Source organism: Argentina silus (genome assembly GCF_951799395.1).
Source record: "Argentina silus genome assembly, chromosome: 4".
NCBI classification, from domain to species: Eukaryota; Metazoa; Chordata; class Actinopteri; order Argentiniformes; family Argentinidae; genus Argentina; species Argentina silus.
This window is the reverse complement of record NC_139658.1, coordinates 9,304,923-9,320,889: the sequence shown is the minus strand read 5'-3', so window position 1 is coordinate 9,320,889 and position 15,967 is coordinate 9,304,923. Positions and strand designations below refer to the sequence as shown.

Genomic DNA, 15,967 nt, shown 5'->3' with positions numbered 1-15,967 from the left:
CGACACTAGTGGCTGTACAATACGTCGTGTGTTGTAGACTTTTGGAGATAGACAATTCGTGACTCAGTGCGTACATATTTGAATTGATTTATGCCAAAAAGACTCCAAAACCAAAGAGACTAAATTAACTGCCGCTGACAGTTATTTCGGGCAAGCATATGGAGACAACATCTGCAGGGCAACGCTCTGTGCGCAGAAGGCGATTGTCCCGCACAATACTGATTCCCAAATGTCTGTACAGAGGGATGCTGCTATCCACACTGAATGCCATGTGTCGTGGTAAATACAACCAAATGGCAGTTTATTAACAGTTTATCCATTCTCCAAAACTATGAAGCATATGGGGATGTCTTTAACTGCTACTGAGGGAATTATATGTAACAATTATGTCATATTCTTTAGAAGACATCCTCATGGTCATAATTATTCCCTATCTGGACCTCAAAATCCAATCTATGGGTAGATGCTGGTTGTGACCTATTTCCATTGTAGGGCTCCATCTCTTGAAAGTAACAGAGAATATGGACAATGTTAGCCTTTTTGGCAACACTTCTTTGCCCCAGGAAGATTTGTTGATAACCTGTGGTGATAGCTTAGCTGTTGTGTTCTGTTGTGTTCTAATGATTGTAACACAAAACAGTGTTGTAGCTGCACTCTCATGTCCCTGCTGCATCTACCAGTGTTGTGATGAAAGCAAACAGAGGCAGAAGGTCTTGGGAGAGGGTCAAACACCTCAATGGACCATAGTGGAGTGGAGGCACTTCCCCAACGCATGACAGGGACAGCAGGGCACACAGGTTCATAGGTCAGAGTGGTGGGGACTGTGTGCTGGACAGAATGGCTCATTCATGTAGTGAACCACTGGTTGTGACCTTTATGGCGCCGTCAGACATGAACCTGTGTCTGAGATGGTTCCCTCTCTCTCCTCCACTGTTCCTCTTCACATTCTTCACACCACCGTGAGGTCAGTCTGCCATTCAGGGCTGGGAGGTTAAGTTCCTGTCCCTGGCTAAGACAGACAGTGTCACATTGTCTCTGTCTTTGTTCATGGACAGCTACTGTTTTATTCCCAAAGAGTCCCTATTGATATTCATCCATTGCTAAACAAAGAATCACCCTTAGTAATGTGAACTCTGAATCGACCCTGGCCACTGTTGAAGTTAGAAGACATCATGGCTTTTGTAATCTAATTTTGTTTCTGTTGCATAGTTATTGGTGCCACTCTCATGTAAGACCAACACTGAATGGAAGCCGTGGGTGGTCTGTCAAATGTTTGGTCATTCTATGTTACATTTTCAGTCATGGCCACAACATTTACTTTTCTTTCATACTCGGTTAAAGATTCAGCCTGTGTGTATGCTGTATATTGTGTAGCCCACCTTTTCCATTCCAAAGTATTTTTTGGGGGGGCTCATGCACCGTCCGTCATCTGGCCGGTCAACCCTTGTTTGATTTTGAGTGTGAGCCGGCACTGCTCACTGGTTGGTTTCGACCAATCAGAGTGGCTTCATGGGAGTCAGGGGTAGAGGAAATCGAGTCTTATGCTCTTTAGTGTGTTACAGCTGACTTACACAGGCATGCTGCACCCTTAAAGAGGTACACACCACTATACACCTACAATATATCCCATACCCCCAAATTGCACCACAGACACCCCAAGCCATCCTATTGCTGAGCAGCTGGGAGCAACCTTGTCCTATTGGTTCACTCATGTTAAAACAGGGTATTTTCAGACTTTATTACCTATACAGAGATCGTAAAAGGGGAGACTTTAAAGTTGTTGGATGTTGTTGTATGGATTAGAGTATTATCTATCTAAGACAATTATGATGTGGGTGTGTGACAGTTGTATTTCAGACATTCAGACAGGTGTGGTCAAGTCAATGAACAGTAGGTGTAGTGGGGCAATTTCAATCGTGATATTGCTGTGGGTGGGTCTATATTAAACGTGTGGTCCGATACACTTTTGTATTTCAGATGGGTGTGTGACAGTGAGATCCATGGCAGGTGGAGCCTGGGTGTTTTCTGTTTTTTGAATTAGGGTAGCATTTGGTGTGGTGTGACTCTCTGAGTACCTTTTCAAGAAGAGGCGTAGCTTTTACAGGGAGTCGAAACTTTGCGATGCCCAGTCACCCGGTGAGCAAGCCTGAGCCTGCCCTAAAGAGCCGTCTCTATTCTATTCACCAGCTACGAGGATTAGAAGTGTAGTTACTACTCATAGACTACAGACTTTACAATGGAAAATAGAATGCTTGGTTTTTATTGGACCATTGCAGCCTAGTCTGAACATAGTCATTCAGACATAAAACATGTATTGTCATTCTACATTCACCAGTGTTTGAAAAGTGATTTCTCCCTACTTAACACCAATAAAAGAAAAGCATCCAGTCATTAACGTCGCATTTCTTATCACTGAATGCAAGAATAGGTGATAGTTTGTAAGTGCCAGCCTATGTCTAACCCTGTCCCCTCTCTTGTCTTTCTCAGCTGTGTTTACGTGACTCTGGGGACTGCCTGCGGGAGCAGATGCACTACATGATGAGGTCCCTGCAGGACCTGAAGCACCTGAGGAGGGGCTGCCCTGGACCTGCCTCTGGCCCCACTAACCCTACCACCACCTCCACCTCCACCACCCCGGCCCCAGCCCTGGCCCACCGCTCCGCAGTGGCACGCGCCTGCCAACAGAGGGCACTGCAGCGGGAGCGACGCACGCGGCTGCGGATCTCTGACGCCAGCACGGCCAGCACCTACGACTCGGCCTGCTGCCTCGCCAGCCCTCTGGAGGAGGAAGAGGACCAGGAGGAGGAGGAGGCAGGCAGTCGACTGGGCCTGAGGCTGAGCCTGGGCTCCCCCAGCAGTGAGAAGAGTCTGGAGTTCGACTCGGGGTACTCGGAGGCCTCGTGGCAGGATGAGGGCGTGGTGCTCAGGAGGACCAGGAACGTACGGGTGTCTAACTCCGCCTGCCTTCGCACCAACCGGGCCTCCAGCGGACGGGTCCGGCCCAAGTCCACCTCCGACGCTTGCCTGGAGAGGTGGACCTCGTTCGAGGCCAGCGACCCGGACGACTGGACCACGTCGCTCCTGACACGGGGACGGAACCGCCAGCCCCTGGTGCTGGGGGACAACAGCTTCGCTGACCTCATACAGAACTGGATGGACCTACCAGAGTGTCCCGAGCCGGCAGAACTCAAGCCCAGCTCTGGGGGGCGTAGACTAGCGAAAGGCTTCTTGGTCAACGTGAGGAGGAAACTAGCAGGGATGTCGAAGAGCGTCGAGGGGCGAGTGAGGATGAGGTCCTCAGACTCTTCCCGTGTGAATAGGACGGCCATGGCCCCCAAACGCCTCTCGTGTCCCGTAGGGGTGGAGCCTCTACAGCCACGCGCCCCCTTCTTCCACCAGTCCCACACAGGCCTGCACGAGGTGGAGACAGACTTCTATCGCTTCACTGCCCTCATGAAGTCAGGCAGCAGACAGCCCATTATCTGTAATGACATCATCGGATACATCTGACCGAGGGTCAGGACCAACAGACTCCTAACACTGTAAAGAACGGACATTTGACAATCCACAAAGCGACTCTATTTTTATATAAGACAATGTTCCCACTGTTATGTTCCCATTATAAGCTGCCAAAAATAAAAAGGTTTGTTTAATTTAAGAATGGAAGTATTCCTTGCATCATTGACATATTCAACTCTGAGTGTCAGGTAAACAGGGGCTATGAATGAAGGGTGATTCCTGGGAATCTTGCTCTGGATTAATTAGAGCGATCCCAAAGGAAACCCATCCAGTGAAAGTCATTCAAAATGAGGTGGGAGATTTACAGTCGTCACCTGACATGAATTACTGTGGATGTGAGAGAGTGGCTTTCCTTTACTCTCATGATCAAAGGAGTGTTTCACTTCTCGTGGGAACGCAGGCTTTAATTATGTTTTAATCAGAAACAGAACTGAAGACACATATGATTTTGGAGGAGAATAATAAAAAGTAGGAGTAGAATCCAAAGTAATTGCCACTTAGGGATGGATAACGTTTTTTTAATTTAATTTAATTTAATTTAATTTAATTCAATTGCATGGTTTAACTGGTTGACAATGAGAGAAATATCCAGCATTAAGAACAGCATTAAACAGCAGCTACCTAGTTTGTGAATTAAATAAAGCTTAAAGTTCAATTGGGCAATGACTGGATGGACCAATTAAAAAAACTAATTCGGATAAAAGCTATCACAAACTTTACACATATTTATTTGTAAAATAAATATTTATTTCAAAAACTCGTTACAATTTGTAATGTTAACAATGATCTTTCCTGAGCTTGTTTTCTCAGCTCATTCCATCTTAGAGAGGCCGACGTAAAGACGTGTAACCAAATATATGATTATGAATAAAGAGCACAAGATTCCAGGTGAGAAGTGAGAACACAATGTTCTCACAAGTCCTGTCTCACCAGGAGAAACCCTCAAGAGACAGAGAGAGAGAGAGAGAGAGAGAGAGAGAGAGATAGAGAGAGAGAGAGAGAGAGAGAGAGAGAGAGAGAGAGAGAGAGAGAGAGAGAGAGAGAGATAGAGAGAGAGAGAGAGAGAGAGAGAGAGAGAAAGAGTTAAGAGTAAAGAGGACAACCAAGTTATTTACAGGCCAAGGAGAAGGGGGAATAAAGGCTCTATCAAAACAAAGATCTGTGGCGGCCTCAGACACACGTGCTTTATGAGCTAATGTCCCACGTGTGTCCCTGCAGAGAGAGAGCACTGTGGGCAGAGACTGAGCAGCTGTGTACAGTCGGAGCGCAAGTTAACTCTTCTCCGCCACTTTATTAAGCAGAGCTCACAGTCTCAGTAACACTAACAGCCCACCGCCTCATTTAACCGGGCCTAGACTCACTCGCTCTCACTGTTGGTCTCACAGGTGGTGCCAAGTCATCCACACACATCGGCTAATGGAGGGTACCATTTGTTTGCGCTCGTTCAGTTCAAAAGTCTAACACACACCGACAGTTTACAGAGACAGAGACATAGAGACAATCTACCCCAGAAAAAAAAGACTTGCTTCATCGTCTCTTCTGTAATTATTATGTCCGGTTAGTTAATGAAATTAAGATTAAAAGTAGAATGATGGTGTTGCTGGAAAAAAAAATGAGGGAGACAGTTCCCCATCTGAATCCCTCTAGTTCCAAGAGTTGAGCTGCATGGGCCAGCCAGGCCCACCAATCTTGTGTGATATGGAGGAGGCAGGGGGATTAGGGAAGAGAGATGGTTCTTCTTAGGTGTCGTTTGTCTTTGTCTGTTTATCTAGGTCTCCTTGCGGAACGGCAGACAGGCAGACAGGCAGACAGGCAGACAGGCAGACAGGCAGGCAGGCAGGCAGGCAGGCAGGCAGGCAGGCAGGCAGGCAGGCAGGCAGGCAGGGTTAGCAGCCTTGATGGAACGAGCCCTTATCCTGAGATGTTTCAAGTTTCTATGCTGAAAAAATAAAAGACAAGAAAAAAAAACCTTTTGATGGTCCCGGACATGATTCCTTTTTATAGAAACAGTCTCAGAAGAACATGCGAAATGAAATGGGCTTGACTTGTATTTTAAGAAACAGGAGTTTGCACTTAAAAGTTGGTTTAGAGTGGCTCTACTCAGTGCATCGCTACTTTATTTTAGGGTGCAAGGTCCCGGTAGACAAGCCCAGCTGCATAAGTGCATCAATCTATCACCTATCCTGAGAATAATTCATGGAAGTAGGATGAGAGATAGAGCCAGCAAAGGCAATAGATCTACTTTGTACACATAGTCGCCACACTGTGTGTGTGTGTGTGTGTGTGTGTGTGTGTGTGTGTGTGTGTGTGTGTGTGTGTGTGTCTGTGTGTCTGTGTGTCTGTGCGTGTGTGCTTGTTTATCAGAATGAGTGAGTGTGTGTGTGTGTGTGTGTGTGTGTGTGTGTGTGTCTGTCTGTGTCTGTGTGTGTGTGTGCGTGCTTGCGTATCTTTTATGTGGTGCTTACAGGAGCCATTGAAGGTGTTTCTCTAATGAACCAGGTCCTCTCACCACTGTTCTTATTGTATCCCTGGGGCAGCAGAGAAGGTTTGCACAGCAGTGGACCATCACAAGCTATTAAACTGAGATGCTTTGTAGTCTGGTGGTGTCTCTCCCAGTCTCAATGAATAGTAGACAGCAACATTCAAATGCAGTCACTTCAACCACAATACAAATGAGTTGTTACCCATTCAGTCCATTAGCTGCCATTCAAAGAGCACTGAATATCTTTAATACCAGTCAGTACAGTGATTACCATACAGATCCACAGTCAGCCTTGAATAATGAGAGTGGTCCATCCTGGCTTGTGGACCCTGGTACTTGTAGTTCAGCAGGAGGTCACTACTGGGGGTCTGTTGGAGGGCTATTTTAAATGGTAAGAGGAGACATTGTATATGTGATCTTGAATCTGTAATCAAGGGCAACTTCTACTCCAGGCTGTAGTGAGACAGTCAGGCAGGCAGACAGTAGAGCTGATGCCAGATGTGTGCTGATTTAGAGATAATGTGATGGCATGATAATGTGAGATAATGTGATGGCATGCGGGTGAGGGAATCAGCACATGTGCTAAATCGCCCCCGAGTCTGTGTTAGTAAACAGTTTAAGGCAGTGGACAACCTTCTAATCCCAATCTCTTTTTAATTAACAGTGGTAGCGAGATGAACCGTTTTTTTTTTCTTCCCGGATAGCCGGGGGGGGGGTGGGGGGGTGGGGGGGCTGATGAAAGCACTCACACACATCAGCATGCATGCTCTGTAATCTCTTGTTCCAATCATCCACTTTGTAATTATCCACCGAGCAAACAAAAGGGGAAAAACTGACCATGTGTTAAAGTTTGGCATGGTACCCATTCTTGTGACTTCACAGAGCTTTTACAATTATCAGTACTGTAGATACCCCCCCGCACACACACACACACACAGACCCCTCCCCTCCATTGACTGTTGTTTGTTTTCTCCTTTTATGTATTTTGTAACACTATTTTTTATATTATTTTATATTATAACCGTTTTATTTTGATTATTGTACAGTGTGGCGCTCATTCAGGACAACATGGTTGTCATTCGTGCATCCATCAGTATCTCCCTCATTCCAAATGGAACCTCTACAGTCAATGCAGACACTCTGGGACCAGCGACCTGAATGGGCTTTTTATTTGAATGCCTTCAATAGGGCTGTGAGTGTAGGCAGGGGCGGACAAATGGTCTCTGGGGGAGGGGGCGGGGGTGGGGGGTGGGGGGGGGTGGCAGGGCTCAGGTGAGAGGTGTGATATGTATGTGCACTCACTGTGACTGGAGATGTGCAGAGTTAATGTGTCTCTGCTGACAATGTTCTTTACAGAGAGGCTCGAAATGAGGGGGGGGGTGGGATTGGTGACAAAGAGCTGTGTAGCTTACCTGCTAACAACCCCCCAATCAGCCAGAGAACTGCTCAGCCATGGTAATGACATCCCAGACAACAATGTGGTGCCGCTTCTAGACTGGGATGAAGGTGTGAAGGTCAGCATTAATGGGGCAGTTAACATTTACCATACCATATTGTGCAGTTAGCATAGCCATTACCATACTATAGTGTACAGTTAGCATAGCATTTACCATACTACTATATTGCACTGTTAGCATACCATTATGCAGTCTGTGTGGTGGTGAGCATTGGTTTTGGCCGAGTTCCAAACCCAGTTAAAAACATGCCATGACGATTGTTCTCAAATTCTGCTTTTTGCGCAATAGGAAACCAGTAGTGGGACGCTCCAAGTTCATAGGAAGTTTTTCAATACAAGAGTTGATGTTGTGATGACAGAGAACTGTTATGTGTCTTAGTTTCCACCTTTTCTGATAAAAGAGGAACGATAGAGTTGAAAGATAATCCTGCCTTTGTTGTCGTGACATTTCCCAGTACATTGGAAGCCGCTGACGTTGATTAGCCTACATGTCAGTGGATTGGTTTTACACACATCCTTAAAAGCGGTCACCTGGAAGCGTCACGCGGCTTACGAGTTTCGGCGGAAGCCGGGGCATTCTGTGACTGACTCTTCCAGAGAATGTAGTTTGGCATTTAGGATCAGAGACAGGGAACGTGCGGAGCAGAGGGAGCGTGTTGAAACACGTCTCTCAGCCCCGGCTCAGAGACACTTACAGTGGAGGACCTGTACTTGCAGTGAGAGTTTAGCTTAATATGGAGATTTTTATCCAGAAATCTTCTGTTCTGAGAGTGTCTGGTCCCCTCTGTCGATGCATGTGTCTACTGAACTCCCTATCGACCCCCGAGCACACAGGTAACATCGTCACAGTGTTGAGAGAAGGTTCACTCTCTCATCTCAGCTGCCTGGGAGAGGGGTGAGTCAGTTAACGGCAGCTGTTCCAGTCATTTGAGTTCAGTGAACTCAAAAGGCTCATCAAATTCCTGAAGCTGAACATGTGAACAACAACAAAAACAACAACAACAACAACACAATATTCATCTGTTTTTACAGAGCATCTGTTTAATTAGGAAAAAGGTAACTGAACCAAGCAGCTGAGAGCTCTTTGCTCTTGAGTGCAATTAGATAAACATGACCAAGTTCACTGTGGGTCTCTGCAGACGGGGAGAAATGGGAGAAGTATGTGTTGGAGCTATGCCCAGTACAGGGCTTCCACTATCAGTCACAGGCCCAGACAGACTGGGCAGATTAAAGATATATCTGCCACTGGGCCAGACGAAGGTTCTGTCTCTGATAGAGAGTCTATCCACCTCATGCTTGCTCCCCCTTTTATTGATGCCACGTGAGAGGGAGTGCACACACACACACACGCACGCACACACGCACACACACACACACACACACACGCACACACACACACGCACACACACACACACACACACACACACGCACACACACACACACACACACACACACACACACACACGCACGCAGAGCACGCACGCAAAGCACACACACACACACACACACACACACACACACACACACACACACGCACACCAATCTCATCCCCTCACTCACACGTCTTCTATACAGAGAGCAGGGCAGGAAATGGAGAGGGGGTGTATGGAGTCAGTGAAGGCTGTCAGAGGAGTCTGACAAAGGGCTGAATGTGATTAATGCCCATCTCTCTCTCTCTCTTTCTCTCTCTCTCTCTCTCTCTCTCTCTCTCTATGAGAAGACTGTGTAAATAGAATCAATCAGAGGTTTGCGGCACACAGCCTTCACTCAACACACAGAACCATCACTCCTGATCCTCAGCACACAATCATCACCACACAGCAGGAAGGCCTGAGGAAGGCTGGTGTATGTATTCACGACTTAAAACTGAACTACACTGTGTATGTCAGTGTTTACTGATTTGTCTTAGTTCATAGAAATGCACTTGATCTTCTTCACACCACATAAGATTATGTATTATGACGAGGTAAGTCACCGTATGTGGCAGTAAAACGGAGCAGAGCGAAAACTTCAGTGTGCCAAATGTAGAACAGAAATGTGTACGTCGTGTATATATTTTCCATCATTAGGGATGACACACAGCTGTTCAGCCTGCTGACTCTGCATCTCATCTCGTGGTTTGGCTGTTAAATAACTGGGTTCATGGGAAACCTAACAGTGGGGGCTGACAGAGACTACGCATCCCACGAGGCCTTGCTCTGGCTCTGGCCTGCCAGGGTTCTCATGGCCAAACATGGCCTCCGGGTCAAACCCCACTTCCTCTGAGGGGCCAAACAGTCTCTTTCACAAGCAAATAATAAATCGCCCAGGACAAATACAACCACTTCATATACAGGGGGATGCACGAGGTCACATTCAAGCCCCATGTAGAAGATTATAAATCACATCAAGGTTATGTTAGAGCGTTTTTTTTCATGCAAACGAGTGCTGTTTTTTTTGTGTGTGTAACGCAGCGAATAGATTCATAGGGCAGCATTTGCATGGTGAACAAAATCACACTTTTTGGTTGTAGTGTGTTCGGGATTTATTTGCATCAAAATGTATCCAAATGTTTGCTGTTCAGTGATATATATATACGGTATACAGAATTTGTTTTGAGAAGGGCCCTTTTCAGAATGCCCTTTGGGCTTTTTCATGTGTAGAATTGAGCCAACAAAGAGCAGAAGAAAACAAATAAACCATTTGTACCCCCCCCCCCCCTCCTCCCCCCTCTCTCCCTCTCCATGTGTGTGCATGCGTGTTTGTGTGTGTGTGCTTTTGTGCGTGCACGCATGTGTTTACATGTGTGTTTATGTGTGTATTAGGGAGGGCCTGTCTGAGCCTGTGTGTTGTGTTGTGGCCCTGTTCTCCTAGCTCCTGCGGCTCAGTGGCTGAGCTGTGTGTGTGTTGGGCCTCTCCAGGAGCGCCTGCAGTCACGTTCAGGGACCAGAGCACGGCCGGCCGCCAGCCACAGTCGTGACGTCTCCTCCTTCAGCAGCGGAAAAAGAGGAGGGAAAACAACACAATAAAGGAGAACGGAAAAAACATTAACTTCTCTGGAGACAATTAATGCTGTTTCTGTTTCCCTCCCTGTCTTGTTTCGAAAGTCCCATAAAAAGACTAGTTTCCCCCTTGGCCCAAGACACAACAGAGAACAACGTTCTTGAAAGAGACAATTGTTTGGAACAATGGCACAAGCAGAGGATCACATCATGTTATTGTACTGCAATTATAGTCTATTTTGGTTTGTTTGTAAAGCCAAGCCTATTGAAGGCAGTTGGATATGTGGTATCTAGACCACTGGCTATTTGGACTCTGTGTGAAGGCACAGTCAGACTTTAGGAATACAGAGAATTCAGATATTGGACAGTTGTTAAAGAAACCACAAAAAAGTTCCCAGGCAGGGGGATTCCGTTTGTGGTTGTAGTTTTTGAAAAATCACTGAATAAAAACATCATAGTGGGTAATTTCCTTAGGATCTTTTCCCTTATCTTTTTGACCACAGAACGTAGAATTGCAATTTCCATATACAATACGTATATACAGTACTGGTATGCTGCTGAAGATGACGCATATGAGGTCATGGTGAAGTGTCCCTTTAACTGTGGTAACAAGATGAGTGTCAAAAGAGGCTTTCCACAAACCAAGCATGGGAAGCTGCTGGAGTTGCAGGCACATATAGAATTACAGTATCCTCGACATTCCTCCATGCCTCTGCTGTGAAAAGAAGCTACTGTGAGTGTGTCACTAAGAAGTCAATCCATACAGAATCCATTCAGAACCCCACAGCTCCGTGTGTGTACTCAAACAGAGACGGCAGGAAGACTACAGCACCAAAACACACACTCTCACACCAAACACAAATATTCACACTCTCCCAGACACACAAACACGGTCACCACAATCCTGACATAGCTTCTCGCTCCAAAACAGACACAGAGGGGTAAAATCAATAAACAAGCCGACCTCTCAAAGTTCCTATGTCTTTATACACAGCAGGACATGTTTAACCACATTCAAGAATATTTTATATTATTTCAGTCACCGTATCACTGAAAAACAACATCCCAACATATGCCTCACTAGCAAGCAGCCGTTCTTAGACAGTATATCCCTCATTGAAACTCCATGTCCCATTCCACACAATCATCAAAGTCTAAGCCTGGCATGTGACTCCTGACACATATGGACAACTTGCCCCCCTGTGGCTACCCAACCCCACAAGGGCTTAATGGAGCCATTCAGTCTGCTGACATGCCCGCAGTCTACTGTCGGACAACAAGAAACTGTACAGCCCGAGACCCTAATCTACAAACTAACATGCCTGGACTAAAGGGGGCTCATGTGATTAGAATATAAAAGGGGGCGAGGGAGAAATAACCACAGCTTTCCCAAATGTTAAGACACACAGGAAATGTCTAAGACTGGACTGGGATAGTGAAGGCGGGAGCTGGGTTCTCTCTGGCTCGTGGTCAGATGAACCCAAGGTCTGCAGAGATAAGGGCGAGGCACAGAGGATGGATACAAAGACAGCTCTGTGATGGGGGAAGAGAGAACAGGAGAGGAGAGGAGGAGAGAGGAGAGGGGAGACGGGAGGGGAGAGGAGAGGAGAGGAGAGGAGAGGAGAGGAGAGGAGAGGAGAGGAGAGGAGAGGAGAGGAGAGGACAGGGCAGGGCAGGGCAGGAGAAGAGAAGAGAAGAGAGGAGAGGAGAGGAGAGGAGAGGAGAGGAGAGGAGAGGAGAGGAGAGGAGAGGAGAGGAGGATGGAGCTGAGAAGAGAGGGGGGCTACTGGATGTAATGGTGAAGCACTACAGGGCTGTGAGAGAGAGAGAGAGAGAGAGAGAGAGAGAGAGTGGTACTGATACAGCAGGGTGGGCCAAACTGCAGCCATGACGTAAGCCTGTGAGAGCTGTCCTCTCTCACACAATGGGTCATTCTAGCTGGCAGGAAGCTGAGGTCACTACAGTGACCTTGATAAGTTGTCTTCCTGTCGGGGACCACAGCATGGCCATGTCACAAACTGTCCCTCCACAGACAGGGAGAGAAGGCCACCGCCAAGCTCCCACAATGGAGCCATTTTCCAGTCTCAGACATGCGGTTGTGAAGGGACAGGCGACGGAGGACAGACACTGTGTGGTCTCAAAGATCGCCCAGTCTTCCACTTCCTCCCTCTCTTTTTCTCTGTGACATTTCCATTTCCCAATGTCCCCCCCCATCATCTCATCGTCTCCCAAACTAGGATGCCTCCAATGTATGGTTGAATTGCAAAGGCAGTGCAAATCTCCTTTATCCAGGGTTTGCTTCTCAGAGCATACTTATCTATCACTCTTTACTTTCCTAGCGGGCCAATGAGTTCTGCATGACTGCTGTTCCACTGTCTCTCTCCCAGTGCTGTCTGTGTGTTATCTGAGTGCAGAATCTGTTGAATGACTTTGCTGTTGCGATACAAAGCAGAGCTGAAGAGGAAAGTATGAATGGTGAGAATATGCTTCTGCTTGTGAGAATACGGTAATAGGGTGTTTGATACCATTCCTCATTCCGTTCCATGCATTCCAATGAGCCCCGATTTCTACTTCCACCAGCCTCCCCTGATGTGGTTGTCTCCAGTGAGAACATCTCACAGGCCTCTCTGAACAGTATTATAGAGGTCCCTCTTTGAATACACTGACTATCACTTAGCCTTACTGAAGGCTCTTTATGTAACAGATACAATCCTTCTGCCTGAGGCTGGATTCGATGCCGTGTCACACGATCACAACGTACTGATGAAGCAGTATCATAACCATGACCCTACTTCGAGGTCAAAGGTCACCAACGTCACGGCACAATCCTGACCACAGCCATCCGCTTCTGTAAATTCAGTAAACCACCAAAGCCTGTATCAAAGACGTCATTATATTTACCTCGCAAACATAAGCAAACAGTAGGCAATTGTTTCCTCTCTCCAAATGGATAGCATGACCAGTAGCCCCTCAGACATGCAACAAGCTCATCACAAGGCAATCATCCTGACCTTAGCAGTGATGAAACATTTCGTTTGACGCAAGTGTTTCTGATGATGAAGACACAATGCTATTTGTGTTGTGGTAGGGCACAAAGCCATGGGAACACATGGTTGACCAGATGACCATGGGTGATATAGGTTCAGAATCAGCCTGGAGGCCTATCGCTGATTAGGATCTATTACAAGTGAATTACTGGGGAACGGTGACTGAGAGAGAGGGAGTTTACTACAATTACTACAGATAGGTATCAGTTTGAAGTTTTCAATGAAGTTTCATTGAATATAACTTGGAATACGGTCTGTTGCCTTACAGAGCATCTCTCTTCAGAGATGGGTTGTTCTGGTGGCCTGTGCATGGTGCTTCCACAGAGCCCAGCAGAGGTAACTGCAAGCCAGATGGCCAGACCCCTATGCCCCCCCCCCCCCCAAGCCCCCCTCTCAAGCACCTGGACCAATGTTGATTTTAAACAGAGCTGTCAGGCCGTAATGGAGACCTCATGACTAAGTGACCGGCTAAGCGCTACTGATGCAGTCAAATATTAAACTTGCGCACACACACACACACACACACACACACACACACACACACACACACACACATAGTACAAACACTCTCTCCAAGACTTCAATACTGGAGCAATAAGCAGAAAGGTGCCAAGTTTATACTGTACAAGTGCAGTATGTGCTTCCTGTCATGAGAATAAGCTCCTGGCGCCAATGGACTAGTTTCACAATAAGGAACAAAGGAACCTCAACCCATTGCTTTAGCAAATCATAACCAGTATGTGTTGATTTCTTGTTCCTCTGAGTCGTACACAAGTGCAACATAAAGTCATTTCGTGTCACTGTGACATAACCTGAGTAACCTGTCTTTAACGCTACTTTCGATTTGAACTGCCAGTGACCGTTGATCCACGTTGAAATGTCAAAGGCCCAAACAAAAGTGAGACAGGTTTGGTGACATGGGACAATAAGAGAGATGTTATGTGTCATAAACTGCCAACAGTGTCAATAAACACAGCCCTTTCACTGACTGTCAGTTACCCTTGACAGTGTTACAATCTCAACTTGTGAAAGTAATTCACTTACTGTACATCGCAGGCCTTAGATCAGTTAATACTCTGGTGGGTTTTTTAAATATCTGAGTTTAAACCAATCAGTGTAATGGGAATCACACCTCTGTGTCTAAAAGGACACTGGCGGCCCATGATTAACCAGTCACAAGGTGCTTATTGTTGTCCACCACAGATCTAATGAAGAGAAATAAGCTGATCTGATTATTTGAAAATAGATTACCAGTAATGACTGCTGTAGGCTAATCTGATATGGAGGTCAACCCACCGCCGGCATTTAGCAAGCATGTCATGTAAATGGGCCGGACGCTACAGCCCAACACACCTTTCGCACAGCAGAGCACTGAACACAGTACACATACAGTACAATATAACGCACACTACACACTGAACAATACTATACGATGCATACATGGGGAGGCTGGTGGGGGCTCATATGTGATAGGGGAGGCTGGTGGAGGTAGAAATCTCAAGACGGGCTCATATTATAATGTATGGAATGGAATATCACACCAGGCTTTGCTCCTCCTCATGTTCCCATAGCCAGCTGTCCATGAAACCATCCCAACCCTCCCTTCCACCTTCCAGCTTTTAACGAAGCGAAATATCTACATATCCTAAATATCTCAGCGGTGTGTTTTCAGCCCTAGGCACAGACCTGGTTGGCACTATTGACGTTGGCAAACGCCTCAGTCTGTCGCAGCTGAGACAGAAGCTCCGCAGGCTCACCGGATCATGTGATCGTGAGCATTATAACGGAGTACGGGGCGAGTTACTCTGAGTCAGGAAACGGGACAAACGGCTTGGCGGTCGCCAGCAGCTATTGCAACGCCACAAGGCAGAGCTCGACGTGGGAACTCTCCTCAGACACCCGACCGGCTGAACCAGCTCCTCTCTTTTCCATAACGGAGGCAAGTGACAAACGTGATGCAGCGTGGGAAATGTATTCACGGTGTCATAAGCATTACTGTCACCTCAACAGGAGTCCTTCTGCCTCCTTCTGAAGGTTGGTGGAAGGGAAGGGTAAGGCAAAGGGTAAGGAATGGTCTCTGCTCCTACAATACACACACAGTGAGGTTAAGAGTTAGATTAAGCCTGACAGTCAGGTTAACAGGAACAGACAGAGACACGTACACACACAGAGACAAACAGACAGACACACAAACTGACAGACACACACACACACACACACATACACACACACACACACAGATAAAGACGGTGAGAATAGACATTTGGTGGTGAATGAATGCTTTGTCTTTTATGACCATGCTAACCATGCTGACCTCTGTAGCCCATGTCCCGTGGCTCACTGCACCAGTGTGGCTGCAGGGCAGGACTGTACACAACAAACCTCACATCTGATCACACAGACTGACTACTGTCTGCTTAATTGGTCTGACAACAGGACTCTGACGCCCCCCGCCCCCCCTGTGACTGTCCCCATCCAGACT

General features: G+C 46.8%; 1 protein-coding gene across 2 annotated transcripts in view; it reads left to right on the top strand.

Annotated features, from left to right (window-relative positions):
* Window positions 1–3,622, top strand: part of LOC310803369 (PAK4-inhibitor inka1-like) — a 4,027-nt gene extending 405 nt beyond the window's left edge. For both annotated transcript variants that reach the window (XM_083668109.1, XM_083668108.1), the window contains one exon: window positions 2,488–3,622. In XM_083668109.1, coding sequence (XP_083524235.1) covers window positions 2,527–3,510 — 984 coding nt within the window. In that variant the 5' untranslated portion in view covers window positions 2,488–2,526 and the 3' untranslated portion in view covers window positions 3,511–3,622. The remainder of the gene's footprint in view (window positions 1–2,487) is intronic.
* Window positions 3,623–15,967: the final 12,345 nt, after the last annotated feature.